The 20769-nt window shown below is 44.6% G+C and overlaps 1 protein-coding gene across 2 annotated transcripts in view; it reads left to right on the top strand.

Moving 5' to 3' along the window:
* The first annotated feature begins 2985 nt into the window (after positions 1-2985).
* LOC308580528 (uncharacterized protein) overlaps positions 2986-20769 on the top strand; it is a 95219-nt gene continuing 77435 nt past the window's right edge. For both annotated transcript variants that reach the window (XR_014004829.1, XM_081182310.1), the window contains exon 1: positions 2986-3035. Coding sequence is in view for 1 of the 2 variants with exons in the window: in XM_081182310.1 (XP_081038436.1) it covers positions 2990-3035 (46 nt within the window). In the remaining variant the exon portion in view is untranslated. The remainder of the gene's footprint in view (positions 3036-20769) is intronic.

A 20769-nucleotide genomic window follows, 5' to 3' on the forward strand; every position in this document is an offset into this window, starting at 1 on the left:
ATTTTAATATTCTGTTGGAAGCCGCCCAGAGTGGCTGCGGTATAAATTATTATTATTATTATTATTATTATTATTATTATTACTCAGGAGGAAGCTCCTTTCAGCCAGGCTCCTCTTTGTTTTTCTAGCTCTGTCTGCTTCCTCACCCGCCCTCTCCAAATGGGTGAAAGCAGCAAGGAGAGGGAGCCAAGCTGCCATTAGGGAAACTGGGATAAGGAGAGAGGGAGTACTGACAAGGGAGAGCAGTGAGGTCCACTGATGCCATCTAGCCTTCCCCCCAACCACAAATTATACTATTATTATTATTATTATTATTATTATTATTATTATTATTATTATTATTAATTTATATACCGCTTGATTTTTATAAAAAAATATCTCAAAGCGGTTTAATGCATATTTAACATCAATAAAACAATCTAGAATCAAACATTTCTGAAGAATGTCAAATATAAAGTATACAGTCAAAGCAACATATTTAACAGGAAACTAAAATATTATCTTAAAATATTTCAAAAGAAAACATTACAAAGGAGGTCGACTACAGAATACATATTTAACACAAAGTTAACAAAACAACAACAACTTGAACATTTCAAAAGAAAACATTGCTAAGTGAAGCCAACTATAAAATGCACATTGAAAACAGCATAGTTTACAAGCCGGTTGACTGACTGAACCCAAAGAGTACTCCTTAATGGTTCCTCAAATCCTCTATTACAGCAGTCCATTGCTGCCTCTTGTGGCAGTGAGTTCCATAGCTTAATTCCTCACTGTGCGAAGGGTTTCTTTTATATATCCTGACTCTTCCACCATTCAGCTTCCTGTGACGCCCCCAAATTCTAGCGCTAGGAGAAATAAAAAGCTTTTCTCTACCTACTTTTATAATTTTATAATCGTGTCACTTCTTACTTGCTTTTTCTCTAAACTAAAAAGTTCCCAATTCCGCAACCTTTCTGCACAGCCGAGTTCCTCCATCCCCTCGATAATTTGGGCTGCCCTTTTCTGAAGGTGGAGTTGGGACCACTGGGTGCAAAGTACAACTTCTGGAAAATCTCATTTATCCCTTTTTGGGGGGAGGGAAGTTTCCAGCCCCGAAGAGCAGAGCAGACACTTCAACGTGGATGTGAAGTCTCTGAAAACAGAGAGGACGGTGACCAGGGGTCAGAGAGCGGGGCTTGTCCCTCCCCAGGACTTGGAAAACATGGTACATCGGCGGCAGCAGAGCTCCACGACTCTTGTGAGATGCACAATCAAAATAAATGGTACATAAAGTGCTTTTAAAATGAAGCAGCACACCTTTTTATGGTCCACAATTCTTTTGTTTTGCTGTGGAGAACAACCAGGCTTGGACGTCTCCTGCAAAGGCCTGACTAAGCAGGGCCTACTAATCATCATGGAACATCTTCTCCCCAGGGACTGATTTCTTGTTTCGTTTTGTTTTTTCAAAGGAAGAACAGAAAAAGATAACAAATGCAGAATTGTTCTTTTATTGTTTATAAGGTGTGAAATATACTTGGAGTCGAGAGTGGATTTCATGCTCTTTATTCAGCTCATAGTGGTGAGGAGGAATGAATGTTCCCCCACAATATCTACTTTATATACATTGTTTACACAATGGGCCCCACATTATTGGCTAAACAATACTGAAGTATCAGATCTGGAAGGACATGGTAATAGATTTGGTTAGCATGCTTAATTTTGGTATGAGAAAACAAATGTGCACAAGGGATTCCTGAACCGCATTATAAGTAAATCAATTCACCAAGTATGGGACAAATATAAGAATTTATTAGAGAACAAGACACCTTTGTGGCTTTCCCCATTAGAAACCATATCTGTAAAAAGAGGTAAACACGAAACTGGGCAACATACAAAGATCTGTTAACAGAAGTAGAAAACAAAGGTGAAAGAATATGAGGATATAAAAGCTCTGTTAACAGGTTGGTTACAATATTGCCAAATAAATGACATATTCAGAGGTGACAAAGAGAAGGACTTTGGGAAGGAATTCTCAAAGTTCAAAAATGAATTATTAGAAAATAATGAGAAATTGTTATCAAGAATGTACAAACCACTGCTGGAATGGGAGACGAAAGATGAAGAGGTTAAAGCTGTAATGATACACTTGGCAAAAGACAGGTTAGAATATACTACTTGAATCATAGGAAAAGCTATGGAAAGAGATTTTAAAATTCACGGCATGTAGTTCATTAAAAGAAAATTACGGTATATGAAGATGTACTGATGGTATTTGACTCCAGTAAAGCTTGCTGAAATGTATAAAGATATCTCTAATTTATGCTGGAAATGTAAGGATAAGGAAGGAACTATTTTTTTCATATGTGGTGGATGTGTAAAAAGGTAAAGGGCTTCTGGGAAATGATACACAATGAACTTTTTAAAATTCTTAAAATTACGTTTGTTAAAAAAAGAGAGGCTTTTTTACTAGGAGTAATAGGAGGAGAATTGCCAAGGAAGCAAGAGACTGTTTATTTATGCGACTACAGCATCCAGAATGCTACTAGCCCAGATGTGGAAAGAAGGGAAGGTCCCAACGAAAGAAGAAGGGATGACTAGATGACTGGCTAAGGAATATAATTACATGCAAGGAGAATAAAGGGGGGGGGAATGGAAACCAGGGGGGGGGGCAAGGGGAAAAGCCATTTATTGCAAATTTGGATTGGATATCTGTGTACCAAAAGGAAAAATGTTATTTTGAAAAATGAAAATAAAAAATATATATTTTTAAAAATAGTTTAGAAAACGTTTTGGGGCGCCCGTGCAGCTGATCCAGCGGGGCTTTCCGGAGGCGAGACCAGCGCCTCTCCTCGCTCTCTGCCCGGAGAAGCACAGAGGCTCCTGCCGCTCGGCTCCGAAACGGTTAAGAGCAGCGGCGACAGAGCTGAGATTCCTAGAGGGGAGGGGAAAAAAAGGCTGACGGGAGAATAGCAGCTTCCGCTTCCTGTCCCGCTAGGGGGGGGGAGAGATGCCGAATATGGCGGCGGCTGTCCTTCCTCGCGGAGGCGCTGGAGGTGGGTCATATTGTTATATATTATAACTGGGGGGGGGGAGTGGGGGTGCTGCTGGAGGGAGTTGTGGGGAGGGATTAAAAAAAAACCCTGTTAGGCAAACCGTTTCAATGTAAGTTTTTTTCTGCGTCTCCTTTTTCTAGTCGTCAGTTTATCCAGATTTTCACATTTTTAAAGATCTCTTGAAAATTGTTCAGCATTTTGGTGCAGATCTCGCCTAATGCTCACGCTTTTGCAAAGGGTAATTCCACAAATATTTACTTTTCCCATAATTAATGCATTCTGTATATAATTCCGCTAAAGTAATGCATTTATAGGGCTTTCCCCCTTTGTATGGGGGTAGGACATCTTTTCCCAATGGAAGGGCGGATCTTTCTCCTGCTCTCTTCCCTGCAGGCCAACTTGGGCAGGTGGGGGAGCTTCCTTGGGCTCCCCATAGGGCTTGGGGTCAAGGCAAACCCTTAAGCATTGGGAAACCTTCTGCTGGGGCTCCCCCCTGGAACTTGTAATAATTTTTATCTGGCCTGATTTTACTATAATTTATTAAAATTGTATACCTCCCTATACCCACAGGCCTTATGGCAGTTCACAGGATAAAATCGCAATATAAAAACTCAAAAGTACATAATCAAAACATAAAATCAACCCAATAACGCCCCCCAAAAGAACCACACACATTTAAAAACATTTGTGTTTCAATTAAATACAGCAGTTCTGGGCAGAAGAGGTTAAAAAAGAGGAGAAACAAGCAACTTCAAGTCCACATTAAAATTACAAGCGTGACTGAGGCCTTACTTAGACAGGCTAATACTATTACTACTCCCAACACCCCTGAGCACCCTCTCCCACCAGTGTCTTGCGTCGGTAATGGACTGGATGAGAGCCAACAAATTGAAGCTCAATCCAGATAAGAGTGAGGCTCAGTTAGTGGGTGCTTCCCTAGAGCAGTGTTTCCCAACCGGTGTTCCGCGGCACACTAGTGTGCCGTGAGACGTTGCCTGCTGTGCCGTGGGAGGGAGGCGGGCGAGTCGGGCGGCGAGAGGCGGGGCGGCGGCGGCGAGGAGAGGCCGCCCAGCGCGGGGCTCTCGCCGTCTGCCTGCCTGCGTGCCGCTGACGTCCCGGGGCTGTAACGTGCCCCACATAGGCACACGCGGGGCGGTGAGCTCCCTCCCTCCCACATCCCATCGCCGGCTCTGCACCAGGCGGTAGAGCTCGGCGAAGTCGCCGCGCTGGAAGGCCAGCAGCGCGCGCGCTTTGGCCAGGCTCTCGCCCGCCTGCGCCTCCAGGCACGGCGCCTCGGCGTCGGGCAGCAGCGAGCCCAGGAAGCGGCCCTGCCGGCCGGGGTCGCCCGCCTGCAGCAGCGCCTCGCTCCCCGCTCCCCCCCAAAACCATCCCCAGTACCGTGTCTGGCTGCAGCAGGGAAGCAGACCCAGAACCGCCAGCCTACCCAAGACCGGACGCTGCACAGCTGCTGATGGCGAGGCGGCTGCCGCCGCCTCTTTCTCCGCCTTCCTGCATAAAGTGGGATTTATTTTCATAATGAAAAGAGAGAACGAGGAGGGAGGAGTGCAGATGCAGCCCAAGTCCTGGCGACCCGGATTGCGGCGGCTTGGAGGAGGACCATCGGGGGGCAATAAATAAATAAACTGTAGATAAAACTCTAAAGCGACTCCCGCCCGCCCCAGAATCTCTCCTATTCTGCCCCTCGGGCTTTCCCAGGAAAGTAAAGTTTGCAGGAATTTATTTATTGGATCCCCAGTTGGGTGAGGATTGGGGGTTGGTCAAATCCAGGCGTACACCCCGCCTCCAGCTCAAGTTCCTGTTTTGCACAGGAAATTTCCTTTCCTTCCCTTCCTTTCTTTGCTTGGCTTGCAAAAACATCGTCCTCTTCCTCGTGTCTCCATCGCGGGAGGAAATTTGGAGGCGAGGAAAACCATATTGTGGTCAGCGGCAGTTTCACCCCTCGCTTTCCCTTTGCCTGATGGCCCGTTTTTTCCCCTTTTCCTTTTTGCAAGCGTGCGGAGTGGCTGCGCCCCGGTAGCAGTCCCTGCTAACATGCAAGATGAGAAAGAATGCCTCTATCTACCATTACCTTCTATGCTGTTACTATTTTTTTTTTTTTTACATAAGTAAAAAGTGACCTTTCCCCATCTGGCATGGTGGTGTGCCTTGAGATTTTTTTCATGAAACAAGTGTGCCTTTGCCCAAAAAAGGTTGGGAAACACTGCCCTAGAGCAGATGGCTGGAAGGTCGCCTGCAATTGATGGGGTTACACTTCCTCTGGAGGAGCAGGTTCATAGCTTGGGGGTTCTCCTGGATCCTTTGCTGTTGCTTAAGGCTCAAATGGCCTGGAGTGCCTTTCATCACCTTTGGCTGGTGTCCCTATCTGGACAAGGATAGCCTATCTACCATTGTCTATGCTCCAGGAACTTCAACGTTAGATATAGATATGTGTTATACGTAGGGCTGCCTCTGAAGATAGTTTGGAAACTTCAGCTAGTGCAGAATTCAGCGGCCAGGTTGCTCACCAGAGTAAGGTGGGTGAGCATATTACCCCCATCCTGATCCGACTGCACTGGCTACCAGTTAGTTTCCGGGCTTAATTCAAGGTGCTGGTTTTGACCTATAAAGCCTTACATGGCTCAGGATCACAATACTTCAAGGGCTGCTTCTTTCCATATGAACCTAGCCTGATCCTGAGGTCCTCCTTCGTGGGCCTCCTCCTCAAGTGGTCTGGAGGGTGGCTGCGCGCCTGTGGAATGCTCTCCCCAGGGAAGTTCACCTGGCGCCTTCCTTATACACCTTTGTTGTTGATTAGTCATCTTAGTTGTGTCCAACTCTCTGTGACCCCATGAATCAGAGCATGCCTTGGAAATTCACTTTCCTCTCAAAGCTTCTCCTGTTTTATGTCCATGGAGCTTTCATGGAATAATACGGGAGTGGGTTGCCAGTTTCTTTTAAGATATTTATTAAAGTTGCAAAATGTTACAAAAATAAGAAGAAGAAAAAAGAAAATACAAAATACAGAAAAATGAAAACAGTTAAAAACAAATCAATATTTCCATATCTTGTCTTTCGTTTGCTTGTTTCCCTGACCTCCTTGCTCCTCCCTTTTTTGTATTCCAGTTCAATTAGTTAATTCAGCAAATCCTTTCCCTCTTTGTTTTTATCTTAATCCTTTATCTTAATATACAACAACAACAAATTTATTAAATTTGTGAGGTCCATGCCTTTACACAAAATACCATAAAACATTATTAAAAGATAAACAATAAGATTATAAAAGTAGGCTAAAATTCATGCCATGCTGTCCCAGCAAGGAAACTACCCAATAAACCCCACCATTCAGGGAAGAAGATACAACAACAGGTTAGGAGAGCAATGGGAGGGACCTCACCGTTTCATCCAGGAACCATACCCTAGTTTTCATAGCCTTCACCACAAAGACCGCTACCACGTGAGAAATCCGTGGATCAGCGTCCACCAGTAAAAACTTTACTTGGTCCTCAGAGTTGACTATTGATTTGGGAATAGTTTGTAACATCGCATCCCTGAAGGTCGAATAGATGGGACAATACAACATGTAATGTATGAGATCCTCTTTGGTTCTCATATAACAAGGACATATACGCTGCTCTACTGGGATTTTTGCATATCTGCCTGACAGATAGGCCGTAGGAATGGTTTGAAAACGGGCCATAGTAAAGGCTCTCCGAAGAGTGGGATTGGTGATATTCGCCAAGTAATTGGCACAGATTTTGACTGCTTTCAGTCGGGGAAACCAGTGGGAGGACCCTGGGATCTGTATTTTTGTGGTATCTAACAGAGCGTCTCTCTCCAGGATCCATTTCCGGACTTTGTCCGGGCTCCACCGTTTGAGGATATTAAACTCCGGTAGGGTGTATCTAACCAGGATCTCAGATAAGTTTTGGCGCCAAGTGGTGTTCTTTTGAAAAGATACAAAGGCTTGTTTGGCCAATAAGGTGTTTGAAGTGTTTGCAAGGTTGATGTAAAATCGTAGGAATCTTAAGTGGGCCCTGGCAGACACAGAGGGTAAACCAACCTCCACCCTCAAGAAAGCTGCTGGGGTTCCTTGAGGAAGGCCTAGAATCCTCTTGAGATAATAGTTTTGCAAAATTTCAAGCCGTTCCAACAGCCTCTGGTTCCACCCCCAGAGTTCTATCCCATATAACATCTGGGGAATAGCTTTCCCAACAAAAGCTCTTAATGCTGGGATCACCAATTGTCCTCCCCTGGTATGGAAGAAACTAAGCAAAACACCAGTTGTTCTTCGTGTTAAGATGGTTACAGCCTTAAAGTGGGCTAGCCAGCTAGATGTAGCCTGGAATGTAACACCCAGATATTTAAAAAAAGGGCACTGTTCAATCACATGTTCATCTAAAGACCATCTAAAGGTGTGGCGAGCTCTAGTGAACACCACAATTTTTGTTTTGTCATGGTTTATCTTTAGTGAATTATGGGAACAGTAGGCTGCGATCCCCTCCAGCAGGCTGCGTAAGCCTCTTCGGGTGAGTGCCATTAAAGCCATATCATCGGCATATAGGAAAATATTCAGGCGTTTACCTTCAAGGGCTGGAGCCGATGACTTGTACTTTGCCATGTACTGAACAATGTCGTTTATATAAAAGTTAAAAAGAAATGGGGCTAACAGGCATCCCTGTCTGACCCCTTTCACCAATGGCAATGGGTCCGTAAGAGTTCCCGATGACCCAGTTCTGATTTTGACTGTAATGTCTGTATGTAACTCTCTGAGAATTTTTAAAAGTCGTCTGTCAATGTCCGTTTCATATAATTTTTTCCATAGTCTATCTCTACAGATTGAGTCGAAGGCAGATGTCAAGTCAACGAAGGCCACAAAGAGTCTGCTCTTATACGCTTTTGCATATTTAGCTACCAGGGTCTGTAGTACCATGCAGTGACCTATCGTATTGTGGCCCTTTCTAAATCCTGCCTGTTCCTGGTTGAACAGGTTAGAATGGTCCGCCCAATCTACCAGCTTGTTTAATAAGTACCGGGTATAAAGTTTGTATGCAATGTCCAGAAGGCTTATAGGGCGGTAGTTTGCTGGATCTTGAATATCTCCCTTCTTGTAGATAGGGTCTACCACACTTAGTTTCCAGTTTACTGGGATTTTACATGTGTTATTTATTGCCGTAAAAAGTTTGGCCAAAAAGATGGCCCACCATTGGGCATTTGATTTAAAAACCTCAGGGGGGATCATGTCCTCACCAGGAGCTTTGCCATTTTTTAAAGTTTTAATTAGCTGTAGGCACACTGATTCCGTAACAGGATCCCAACTAGCTAGATGCTCATTCTTCAATGAGAGGAACGGACTCAAATTAGCAGTATTTGAGAGTGTGTATAGCTTGAGAAAGTGTTGATACCACACATCGGATGGAATACTGCTGTTTACAATTTTTCCTTTGGATGAGACTCCCTGTGCTACTATTGCCCAGAATTTTCTATCGTCTCGCGATTTAATCGCCTTATCAAGTGCCTCCCATTGTTCCTTCCTGTAAAGGGATTTCTTGAGTTTTAAGGTGTTTTTATAGTGAGAGCGCCATCTGTGGAAATTTACCATAGATGACAAAGTCCTCTCCTGTTTTACCTTATATTGTTATTTCCTAAGCAGGGATCTTAGCTTCCAGCAGTCTTTGTCAAACCAGACCCCCGATTTGTTATGTTGTTTGGGAGGCCTGGTGTTTATAAGAAATGGGAAAAGGGACTCTGAGACCCGCTGATATAGTGAAAAAGGATCAAAGTTAGGTAAAGGACACTGGTCTCTCAGAACCAATAAATCTGGAGAGTGCAGGTGTTGATTGATTTTAAGCTCCAGCTCGCTGTTCCATTTACGCCTGCGTGGGGCCGGTGCTTGAGGAGGGGCTGCACAATGTAGATGTTGTAATCCCCCTGATTTGAGGGGAGTTAGTGAGATTGCTCTAGGAAGATGGTCGCTCTCAGTTCTGTTAAAAGTGCTGAGACCCTGTGCCCTCTCCAAAATTGTAGGAGAGACCAGGATATGGTCAATCACACTTGCACCACAAGGGCCGATAAAAGAGAAGAAACCTCCTGACCTATCCATGTAAGTACCATGCAGGTTGTACAAATTATGCTTAAAAGCAATCTCCAGTAATGTAATACCTGCCTTATTCAAGACCTTTTCATCAGAACTCCAAGGGATAAACCAGTCTGCCTCTGGTAAAAACTGGGTTTTGGAGCCATATGAATTGATGTCGCTGCCTATCCTGGCAATAAAGTCACCTGCCAGCAGGATGTTCCAGTCAGGAAATTCTATTTTGGCCTTCTCCAAGCGTGACTCCAAATCTTCCCAGATTTGTACTGTCTGAGAGGAAGTACACACGGGGGGAATATAAATGTTGAAACATAGAAGATCTCCTCCTGTCTTATTGGAGATAAGTAAAATCTGAAAATTGTTGTTCTTCATCCACTGCAGTTGTCGCACCCTGTACCCTTGCTCTATAGGAATAAAAGTGACCAAACCGCCACTAGGTCGGCCACGGTTATTTAGTTTTTTCGCAGGGGTAGCAAAAGCCACATAACCCTGTAAGTAAGGGGATGAGAGTCTAGGCACCAGGTCTCTTGTAGACAAATAATCTGGAATTTTGAGAGAAAATCCAGAAAATCAGCATCGCCCTGCTTAGACAGCCAGCCCGCCACATTCCACGATAAGATGTGGAAATATGGTGGTGAGGGGAACAAAGGTAGACTCCTCCGTTTGTTCTTTAGGATGATGGAATGAATGTTTTTGTAGAGGTGGAGTGAGCTGTTGAGATCATTTGTGCTAGGTACTAACCTAGTGAGTTTTGTTTCCCTGGCGTGGTGTCCCCTCGCGGTATCTGTCTTTCAATCCTCCATCTGAATGCCATCTAAGGATCCTGAGGCATCCACAAAGATTGAACCGTTCCTACTATCTTAATATATTATAGCTTTAGATTATCACCTGTTAACAATCCATTTTTACATATTCCTTTATGTCAGGGAACTGCCATCGGAGGAAAGGGAGGTGGAAGGGCTCACAGAGGCTGGGAGGGAGTCAGCAGCGAAAGCAGGGACCAGCAGGGGGAGAGAGGGGTCTCTGGAGGAGGGTCTCATGAATGCGGAGAGAGACGCAGCAGCAAAAGCAGGAACTAGCAGGGAAGAGGGAGGGATCAGGGACACGTCCAGCGAGAACAGCGGGGAGGTGTCAGAAGCTCCCATAGGGAGACCCATGCTTCGCCGGAAGCTGCCACGTCGTGAGTCCAGAAGACGCGTTTCCGTTAAGGAGCTTCTATGCTGGAAGCGCTTCCGCAGACAGCCACTGTCGGAATCTACGAGTGACTAGGGCAGACATGTTTGAGGAGCTCTGTCACACACAGGTTTGTGGAGTTGCACAAACTCTGAGGGACCACGATTTTACGCACAAGCAGCTAATCATCCCATCACACTTTATAACATTGCTGCTAAAAACCACTTTGCTGTGGATTAGTCATCTTAGTTGTGTCCAACTCTCTTAGAGCATGCCTTGGAAACTCGCTTTCCTCTCAAAGCTTCTCCTTTTTTACGTCCATGGAGCTTTCATGGCATAATACTGGAGTGGGTTGCCAGTTTCTTCTCCAGGTGGATCACATTTAGTCTAAACTCTCGGCTGACCTGTCTGTCTTAGGTGGCCTTGCACGGCATAGGTCATAGCTGAGTTATTCAAGCCCCTTCGCCACGACAAGGCAGTGATCCATGAAGGGGTATACACCTTTAGGTGCCATGCAAACATGTTCCTTTTTAACCAGGCTTTTGCTTGATATGTTTGACATCCTATAGTCTTTTTCAAACGTGGCTCTTTTTTGGGGGGTGTTAATTGGGTTGTTTTTATACTGATTATATATGATGCGATCTTTTCTGTGAACCATGCTGAGTCCTCCGGGTGTAGGGCAGTATTTAAACTCAATAAATAATAATACCATATTAATACTTTCATTATTGGTACCCCACGGATCTGACTGGGTTCCCCAGCCACTCTAGCTGGCTTCTAACAAATATAAAAGCATAACAAAACATCTAAAACTTCCCTCTACATAGCTGCCTCCAGTTGTCTTCTAAAAGTTATATACTTGTTTGTTTACTTGACATCTGACGGGATAGCTTTCCACAGGGTGGGCACCACTACCAAGAAGGCCCTATGCCTCGTTCCCTGTAACTTCCCTTCTCACAGGGAGGGAACTGCCACAAGGCCCTTGGAACCTGGATCTCTGTGTCCTGACTGATTGATTGGTGTGAAGACTCTCCTTTAGCATTTCATCAGTTTGCCTTTTTATTCCATCAGGAGATGTTGAAGGGATGCTGGCAGAAGGGGAACAATCAGAAGTGTCACCCAAAGAATCCAAAGAGCAAAGGAAGCTGAGGGTTCAAGATGGAGGCAGAAGGCGAGAAGGGAGACGAAAGCAGAAGCCGGAGGGTGACTCTTGTACGTCTCAGGGTGGTGAAAATCAAATTCCCAGAGAGGAGAAAAAGCATGAATGCGCCGTGTGTGGAAAGAGATTTGGTTGTCGCTCAACTCTTACTTTACATCAAAGAACTCATACAGGGGAGAAACCGTATACATGTTTAGAGTGTGGAAAGAGCTTCAGTGTCAGTGGTAACCTTACCTCGCATCAAAGAACTCATACAGGGGAGAAACCGTATACTTGTTCAGAGTGTGGAAAGAACTTCAGTAATAATAGGCAACTTAAGTCACATCAAAGAACTCATACGGGGGAGAAACCGTATACATGTTTAGAGTGTGGAAAGAGCTTCAGTGAACGTGGCAATCTTACTAGGCATCAAAGAACTCATACAGAGGAGAAACCGTATACTTGTTCAGAGTGTGGAAAGAACTTCCGTCAGAGTAGCGCACTTAAGTTGCATCAAAGAACTCATACAGGGGAGAAACCGTATACATGTTTAGAGTGTGGAAAGAGCTTTATTTGGAGTAGCAGCCTTATGTTGCATCAACAAACTCATACAGGGGAGAAACCATATACATGTTCCGAGTGTGGAAAGAACTTCAGTCACATTAGCAACCTTAAGTTGCATCGAAGAACTCATACAGGGGAGAAACCGTATAAATGCTTGGAGTGTGGAAAGAGCTTCATTAAGAGTAGTGCCTTTATCTTGCATGGAAGAACTCATACAGGAGAGAAACCGTATACATGTTCCGAGTGTGGAAAGAGCTTCAGTCACTGTGGCCAGCTTACTAGGCATCAAAGATCTCATACAGGAGAGAAACCGTATACATGCTCCAAGTGTGGAAAGAGTTTCAGTGACAATGGTACCCTTACCTCGCATCAAAGAGCTCATACAGGGGAAAAACCGTATACATGTTCAGAGTGTGGAAGGAGCTTCAGTCAGAGTGGCCACCTTAAGTCGCATCAACGAACTCATACAGGGGAGAAACCGCATACATGTTTGGAGTGTGGAATGAGCTTCGCTCACCGCAATGGGCTTGCTAGACATCAACAAACTCATCAAGGCAGCAAACCTTATAAATGCTCTAAATGTGGCAAGAGCTTCAGTCGCATCGACTCCCTTTCCTCGCATGAAAGGATTCATACAGGGGAGAAACGATATACATGTTTCGAGTGTGGAAAGAGCTTCAGCCACAGTTCCAGCCTTACCTTGCATCAAAGATTGCACACAGGAGAGAAACCGTATAAATGTTTGGAGTGTGGCAAGAGCTTCAGTCGTGGTAGCTTACTTACATTGCATCAACGAACTCATACAGGGGAGAAACCGTATACATGTTCGGAGTGTGGAAGGAGCTTCAGTCGTAGTAGCTCCCTTAAGTTGCATCAAAGAACTCATACAGGGAGGAAATCTTAGAAATGTTTGGTGTATGGAAAGAACTTCAGTGACAGGGGCTCCCTTCCTAAACAGTAAAGAACTTGTACAAGGGAAACATCTTAGAAAGGGTTGGCGTGTGGGAAGATCTTTAATCATAACAAATAACTCCTACAGAGAGTAAACCAGTGATCGTGTTCTGGTCCCCCCCAGGACAGCCATTATTGGATTGGAAGAACCTTCTTGACAGTAAGAGCTGTTTTGACAATGGAACAGTCTCCCTCGGAAGGTGGCGGGCTCTCCTTCCTTGGAGGTTTTTAAGCAGAGGTCGGATGGGCTTCTGCTATGGATGCTTTAGCTGAGATTACTTCATTGCTGGGGGTTGGACTAGATGACCCTTTTGTTGTTTAGTCGTTTATTCATGTCCGACTCTTTGTGACCCCCATGGACCAGAGCACGCCAGGCACTCCTGTCTTCCACCACCTCCTGCAGTTGGGTCAGGCTCATGTTTGTAGCTTCGAGAACACTGTCCAACCATCTTGTCCTCTGTCGTCCCCTTCTCGTTGTGCCCGCCATCTTTCCCAAAATCAGGGTCTTTTTCAGGGAGTCTTCTCTTCTCATGAGGTGGCCAAAGTATTGGAGCCTCAACTTCACTATCTGTCCTTCCAGTGAGCACTCAGGGCTGATTTCCTTCAGAATGGAGAGGTTTGATCTTCTTGCAGTCCATGGGACTCTCAAGAGTCTCCTCCAGCACCATAATTCAAAAGCATCAATTCTTCGGCGATCAGCCTAGATGACCCTTGGGGTCCCTTATATCTACAGTTCTATGATTCTATATACATCATCTGCTAGACAGCTGTTGTCACAAGCTTGGCAAATCCAGGCATATACTTGATCATCAGATAATGCCAATATTATTCACTTGGACTGTGCTGTTTGAATCCATGTACAATTCTAGGTGCCTATTCTATAGTTTTGTTTTCATATCCTAATTTTCATCTGCTGTTACTTGTAGTGTTCCCAAAGCAAGGAAGGATTCAGAAGATCAGTAAAGGAAGGAAGGAACGGTAGTATTCACCATCTCTTCCTGAACTCTCTTCCTGGCCCTAAGATCTATCTAAAGATCAACAAACTACATCAAAGTAACCTATTAACTTTCTGGCCTAGGATGGCTGGTGCAGCAACCGGCAACTGGTCTGTGTCCTAGAATGCTTATACGTGCTTGTCAGTCATAGAGAAATGGCAGTAGAGAAAAATGGCGTGGATGTAGAGGCTTGTGGGATTTGATCAGAAATTTTTGGCAATGAATCAAACCCAGTCAGCGCAATGCTTTCATCGCGGACACAATGGCTTGATGCATATTTTATCATTCCTCATAATAATCCTGTCTGATCCCTACAGTTATAGCTGCTATCTCTGTTTCATGTGCATCATAAAATGAAACAGAAAAAGCTTTACGAAAATAAAATCTTTATGAATTTTTTTTTAAAAAACCCTCATGAGTCCCACCTACACTGGAAAAAAATTGTGGGATCTGCTCACATCCCTCATAGTTAGCTTACTGCAATGCACCGTACAAAGAGATATCGTAGAAGGTTGGGCCACAGGCTGTAGCTGGTGCAGAACGCAATAGCCAGGTGGCTTGTGTGAGCAAGGTTAAAAAATGTAAAGGATACCTGGACAGTTAAGTCCAGTCAAAGGCAGCTATGGGGTTGCAGCGTTCATGTTGCTTTCAGGCCGAGGGAGCTGGCGTTTGTCCACAGACAGCTTTCTGGGTCATGTGGCCAGCAGGAATAAACCGCTTCTGGCGCAATGGAACACTGTGATGGAAACCAGAACTCACAAAAACACCGTTTGCCTTCCTGCCACAGTGGTACCTATTTACCTACTTGCGCCGGTGTGCTTTCGAACTGCTAGGTTGGCAGGAGCTGGGGCAGAGCAGCAGGAGCTCACTCTGTTGCACAGATTCGAACCGCCAACCTTGCCATCAGCAAGCCCCAGAGGCTCAGTGGTTTAGACCACAGTGCCATCCATGTCAGGCTTGTGGGAGGAAACTACTGCCAGCATAGAACAGCCTGCTAGTGGGATTGGCACTTGCTACCAATCTGCTACTGGGCTGAGTTCAAGGAGTTTGTACTCACATGCAAGTCCCTGTTCTGCTCAGTCCCAGATATACAGCAGAGATTCTCCTGCAAGTTCCAAAGATCTCCAAAGCACACACCCAGAATGGGGCTTTTAGTGTCACTGTTTGTGTTCTGTGGAATGGCACCCCTTTCGGGGGGGGAGGGAATTGGGACATTTTTCAGCTGGATAAATAAATTTTAATAATGGGGGTCCACTTGTTACGGTTTTAGTCTTATTTTTATTTGTTGCCTTTGTGTATATAACTGCTTTTTAAAACATTTTTTATATAAATTGCCTTGAGACGGTGGTTTAGCAGGCAATCAATTATTTTGTAAAAATATTTTAAATACTTTTCACATTTATACATTTCACTAATTTTACAATCATTTTTACATTTCAAGGTTTGACTTCCTTCCTCCTCTTTCTGCGGTTCCTTAAATTTATTTTTAACTTAATTTGCTCATTTATTCATCTTCTTTAAATATATACTGGCATGAAACTGCAGGTTATGACAATAATACTACCAATGTTTTTATCTGTTTACAATTTATCTGTAAATATTCAATAAACCATTTCCATTCTTTTATTTTAAAAAAATGTTATCTTGATTCCTTATTCTTCTGGTAAGTTTCACCATAGAAGGCAATCATATTTAAGGCAATCAATAAATTATTGTTACAAATAGTATGATAATAATTTTTCTACTGGCATCTGACCAGGGTTAATACTTCTGTGGAATTTTGTTAAATGGGAAAACGGTAGATAAACAGAAGCAGAGCTATAGAAAGAGATATACAGAAGATATACACAAATATATAAATCTTGCTGGACCAAAAGAATAAGAATTGTGATGCTGACACGCAGTCGTTAAACCCGTTGAGTATTCCCAATTAAGTTACTTGAATTTCTGAAAATATATTATCATCAAGCAGAGTAAAAGGGAACCATACCGAGAGAGGACACGATCCTGCAAATCTCCTTCATTATTCGGCTGTGCAGGGCTCTCTGGTCAGGACCCAGCAGAGCCCATTCCTCTTCAGTGAAACTGAGTCCTGAGAGAGAGGGGGAGAGGGGGAGAAATGCTTCCTTGCAAATATCAAAATCGACCAGCCTACAAGCAAAATCCCAAAGCCTTGTTTAAGGGGAGGTGAATGGGCATTACCCTCAGGATTAATATACATTGGTACCTTGGTTCTCAAACTTAATCCATTCCGGAGGTCTGTTCCCAAACCAAAGCATTCCAAAACCAAGGCACGCTTTCCCATAGAAAGTATTGCAAAAGGCATTAATCCGTCCCAGACTTCTGAAAACAACCCCTAAAACAGCAATTGAACATGAATTTTACCATCTAACGAGACCATTGATCCATAAAATGAAAGCAATAAACAATGTACTGCAATCACATGATCTGTCAATCAGTAGCTGAACTGGGTTCCACACAGTCACAAAAAAAGAGCCACAAAAACGCAAAATAAATAGCAAACACAGGCAGACCTCAGCGTAACACTCAAAAGAGAAGCGTAACACTCAAAATTGAATCAAGGCACTCAAAACGGAGCACATCCGGCTTCCCCAAAAGTTTGCAAACTGGAACACTTACTTCCGGGTTTGCGGTGTTTGGGTTCCAAGTTGTTGGAGTACCAAGGCGTTTGAGAACCAAGGTACCACTGTAGAGGCTGGAGAAGCTTCTTTTCCCACCTGGGAGCCTCTTTCCATTCAAGACAATATTCGGGGCGGATCCAGAGGCAAAATTTTCTACATCCCTCCAAGAAACAACAGGCAAGATCAAGGGCCAGAGAGAGGCTTGGAGGGCCGCAGTTAGTGCCCCCTACCATGAGGCCTGAGGTTCCCCACTCCTGATTCAAATCTTCAAGAGTGGCGTTGACAGCCTTCCTAGTGGGTAGCAAGATAGCGGTACTGGCAGGGTCCCCGGTGCTGATTCCCTCTACCTGATTTGGTGACCCAAGGAGAGATGGCTGAGCACGAATCGTCAGCACGGTTTCATCACCTGCGAGAGACAAAGAGGTCAGGAATGTTGGAAGGTCAACAGCAGGGATCATGCAGTTTATCAGCTAAGGGTTAAATCTGGTGGTGTTTAAAGAGAGCTGGCCTAGAGGGGTGGGCGGAGCTGCTGCTTAGCAACCAAGCAGAGCGGCATGACCTTCACTGAGGAAACGTGTTCTCGGATTGGTTGGGTGGTTCTGAGGGAGCTTTCCTCTGCTATGTTTGGATGAACGTCTCCCTGCTTTTGCTCGCTTTTTTCAGGAAAGTGATATCGGCTCTTTTCGCAGTAGCACATGCTTGTCACGTAGACAAGAAGTTTGGGGTCAGTTTAGCACAGGGGTCAGCAATCTTTTTCAGCCATGGGCCGGTCCACCGTCTCTCAGATCATGTGGTGGGCCGGACTATTTTTTTGGGGGGGGGGTAATGAATGAATTATTATGCCCCATTCTGCTCATGTAAAAACACCGGGCAGGCCCCACAAATAACCCAGAGAGGCATTTAAAATAAAAGGACACATTCTTTTTTTAAAATTAATATTCTTGATTGATTAAAAAATTTACATGTCTGTACAAACATTATGTACTATCTCTTAACAGGTAAAAAAAGAAAGAAAATTACTGTATTTTTCGCCCTATAGGACGCACTGGCCCATAGGACGAACCTAGTTTTTTGGGGGGGAAATCAAGGGAAAAATTTTTATTCCCCCCCCCCCCCAGGTTTGCGCAACCATCCCCAAGCTAGAAGAGGGAGACGGAGCGCTCCGTCTCCCTCTTCTGCATTCAGGGACAGCTTGCCCCGCTGTCCCCCGAGTTTGTGGGGCTCGCGGGGGGAGAAGCAAGCTTGCTTCTCCCCCCCCCCCGCCAGCCTCCAGATCAGGTCGGGGAATAGCGGGGTGGCGGCGTTCCGCCACCCCCCTATCCGCGGAGCTTGTGGGGCTGGTGGGGGGGGGGAGAAGCTTGCACTCCGCCACCCCGCTATTCCCCAAGCTTGTGGGGCTGCAGGCTGCTGCCCACAAGCCTTGCGAGCCTGCGGGACATCCCGCCGGGCTTGCAAGAATTGCGGATAGCTTCCTGAAGCCTGGAGAGCGAGAGGGGTCTGTGCGCACCGACCCCCCTCGCTCTCCAGGCTTCAGCGAAAGCCTGCATTCGCCCCATAGGACACACACACATTTCCCCTTCATTTTTGGAGGGGAAAAAGTGCGTCCTATAGGGCGAAAAATACGGTATATAAAATATAAAATTTATAAAAAGAAAAAAATAAAGAAGTAGCAAAGATAAGAAACAAAGAAATAATAACAATAAAAAAGACAAAGTCCTGGAGCGTCTGCGGGCCGGACTGAGAAGGTTGCCTACCCCTGGTTTAGCAGATGGATGGCCTTATTTCATATGTCCCCTTGGATCCTGCAACCTGAGGGACTGGCACTCAGACAAGTGCCACATCATGTTCATCCTGAACTTGCAAGGAGCCATTCTTCTGGTAGAAGGTGCCCCATCTATGCTTACTCTGTAAGGCGGTTTCGCCGTCACCTTCCTGATAAACAGATACCTCATTGTGGGAGTTTACTATAGATCCCCAAACCAAACGGAGGACATAGATGATGCCTTCCTGGAACAGATGGCCAAGCATGCAAAAGGGAGGGAGATAGTAGTAATGGGGGACTTCAATTACCCGGATATTTGTTGGATGTCAAACTCAGCCAAGAGCATAAGGTCAAACAGATTCCTCACTGGCCTTGTAGACAACTTCATTGTCCAGAAAGTGGGAGAAGCAACAAGAGGAACAGCCATTTTAGATCTGGTCCTAACCAATGTTGATGACCTGGTTAGTGGGGTAGAAGTGGAAGGATCATTAGGTGCGAGTGATCATGCTCTTCTGAAGTTTACTATAGAGCGGAAAGGAGCAGCCAAGTATACTAGGACTCAATTTCTTGACTTTAAGAAAGCCGACTTCATAAAACTTAGGGAGGTGATGGGTGAGATCCCATGGACAGTAATACTAAAAGGAATGGGAATTCATGATGGCTGGGAGTTTGTTAAGAGGGAGATAGTAAAAGCACAACGTCAGGCAATACCAATGAGACGGAAACATGGAAGGTGCCTAAAGAAGCCAGGGTGGCTATCTAAAGAACTTTTAACTGAGTTAAGATTAAAAAAGGATGTGTACAAAAAATGGAAAAGGGGGGAAACCACCAAAGAGGAATTCAAACAAATAGCCAGCATGTGTAGACACAAAGTCAGAAAAGCTAAAGCACAGAATGAACTCAGGCTTGCTAGAGAGGTTAAAAGCAACAAAAAAGGCTTTTATGGGTATGTTCGTAGCAAAAGGAAGAACAAAGAAACAGTGGGGTCACTCAGAGGAGAAGATGGTGAAATGCAAACAGGGGACACAGAAAGGGCTGAACTCCTCAATGCCTTCTTTGCCTCAGTCTTCTCCGATAAAGAAAACAATGCCCGACCTGAAGAATTTGGAGCAAATGATTCAGCAAAGGAAACACAGCCCAGAATAACTAAGGAGATAGTACAAGAATACTTGGCTAGTCTAGATGTATTCAAGTCTCCAGGGCCAGATGAACTGCATCCAAGAGTATTAAAAGAACTGGCAGATGTGATCTCAGAACCACTGGCAGTCATCTTTGAGAATTCCTGGAGAACAGGCGAAGTCCCGGCAGACTGGAGGAGGGCAAATGTTGACCCTATTTTCAAAAAGGGGAAAAGAGAGGACCCAAATAATTACCGCCCAGTCAGTCTGACATCAATACCAGGGAAGATTCTGGAGCGGATCATTAAGCAAACAGTCTGTGAGCACCTAGAAAGGAATGCTGTGATCACCAATAGTCAGCATGGATTTCTGAAAAATAAGTCATGTCAGACTAACCTGATCTCGTTTTTTGACAGAATTACAAGCCTGGTAGATGAAGGGAACGTAGTGGATGTAGCCTACCTTGATTTCAGCAAGGCATTTGACAAGGTGCCCCATGATATTCTTGTAAAGAAGCTGGTAAAATGCGGTCTTGACTATGCTACCACTCAGTGGATTTGTAACTGGCTGACTGACCAAACCCAAAGGGTGCTCATCAATGGTTCCTCTTCATCCTGGAGAAGAGTGACTAGTGGGGTGCCACAGGGTTCTGTCTTGGGCCCGGTCTTATTCAACATCTTTATCAATGACTTGGATGATGGACTCAAGGGCATCCTGATCAATTTTGCAGATATCACCAAACTGGGAGGGGTGGCTAACACCCCAGAGGACAGGATCACACTGACTTAACACAGACACTGGCATCAGAGCCTGCAATAAACCCAGATGCCAACTTTGCTGCCACATACACCCGGACAACACCATTACTGGCCCCAACAACATCACACATACCATCTCGGGACTATTTAATTGCTCATCGTTTAACATTGTGTATGCCATCAAATGCCAACAGTGTCCTTCAGCTCTCTATATTGGACAAACAGGCCAAACCTTACGCCAAACAATAAACGGACATAAATCAGACATCAAGAATCAGAAAACAGAGAAACCAGTAGGAGAACACTTCAATCTCCCAGGACATTCTATACAAGATCTCAAAGTAGCTGTTTTACTACAAAGGAATTTCAGAATTTATTTTTTTTAATTATTTTTATTGCTTTTTTCCAGATACAGATATTAAGTCAGATATATAAAAGAGATAACAGAAAAGAAAAGAAGAAGAAAAAGAAATCCATCTTTCCAAAACATTTTTTCATAACCAACCGGACTTCCCCACATCTCCCTCACCCTGCATTCTTTA

Source organism: Podarcis bocagei (assembly GCF_964188305.1).
Source record: "Podarcis bocagei genome assembly, chromosome: 2".
Classification (NCBI taxonomy): domain Eukaryota; kingdom Metazoa; phylum Chordata; class Lepidosauria; order Squamata; family Lacertidae; genus Podarcis; species Podarcis bocagei.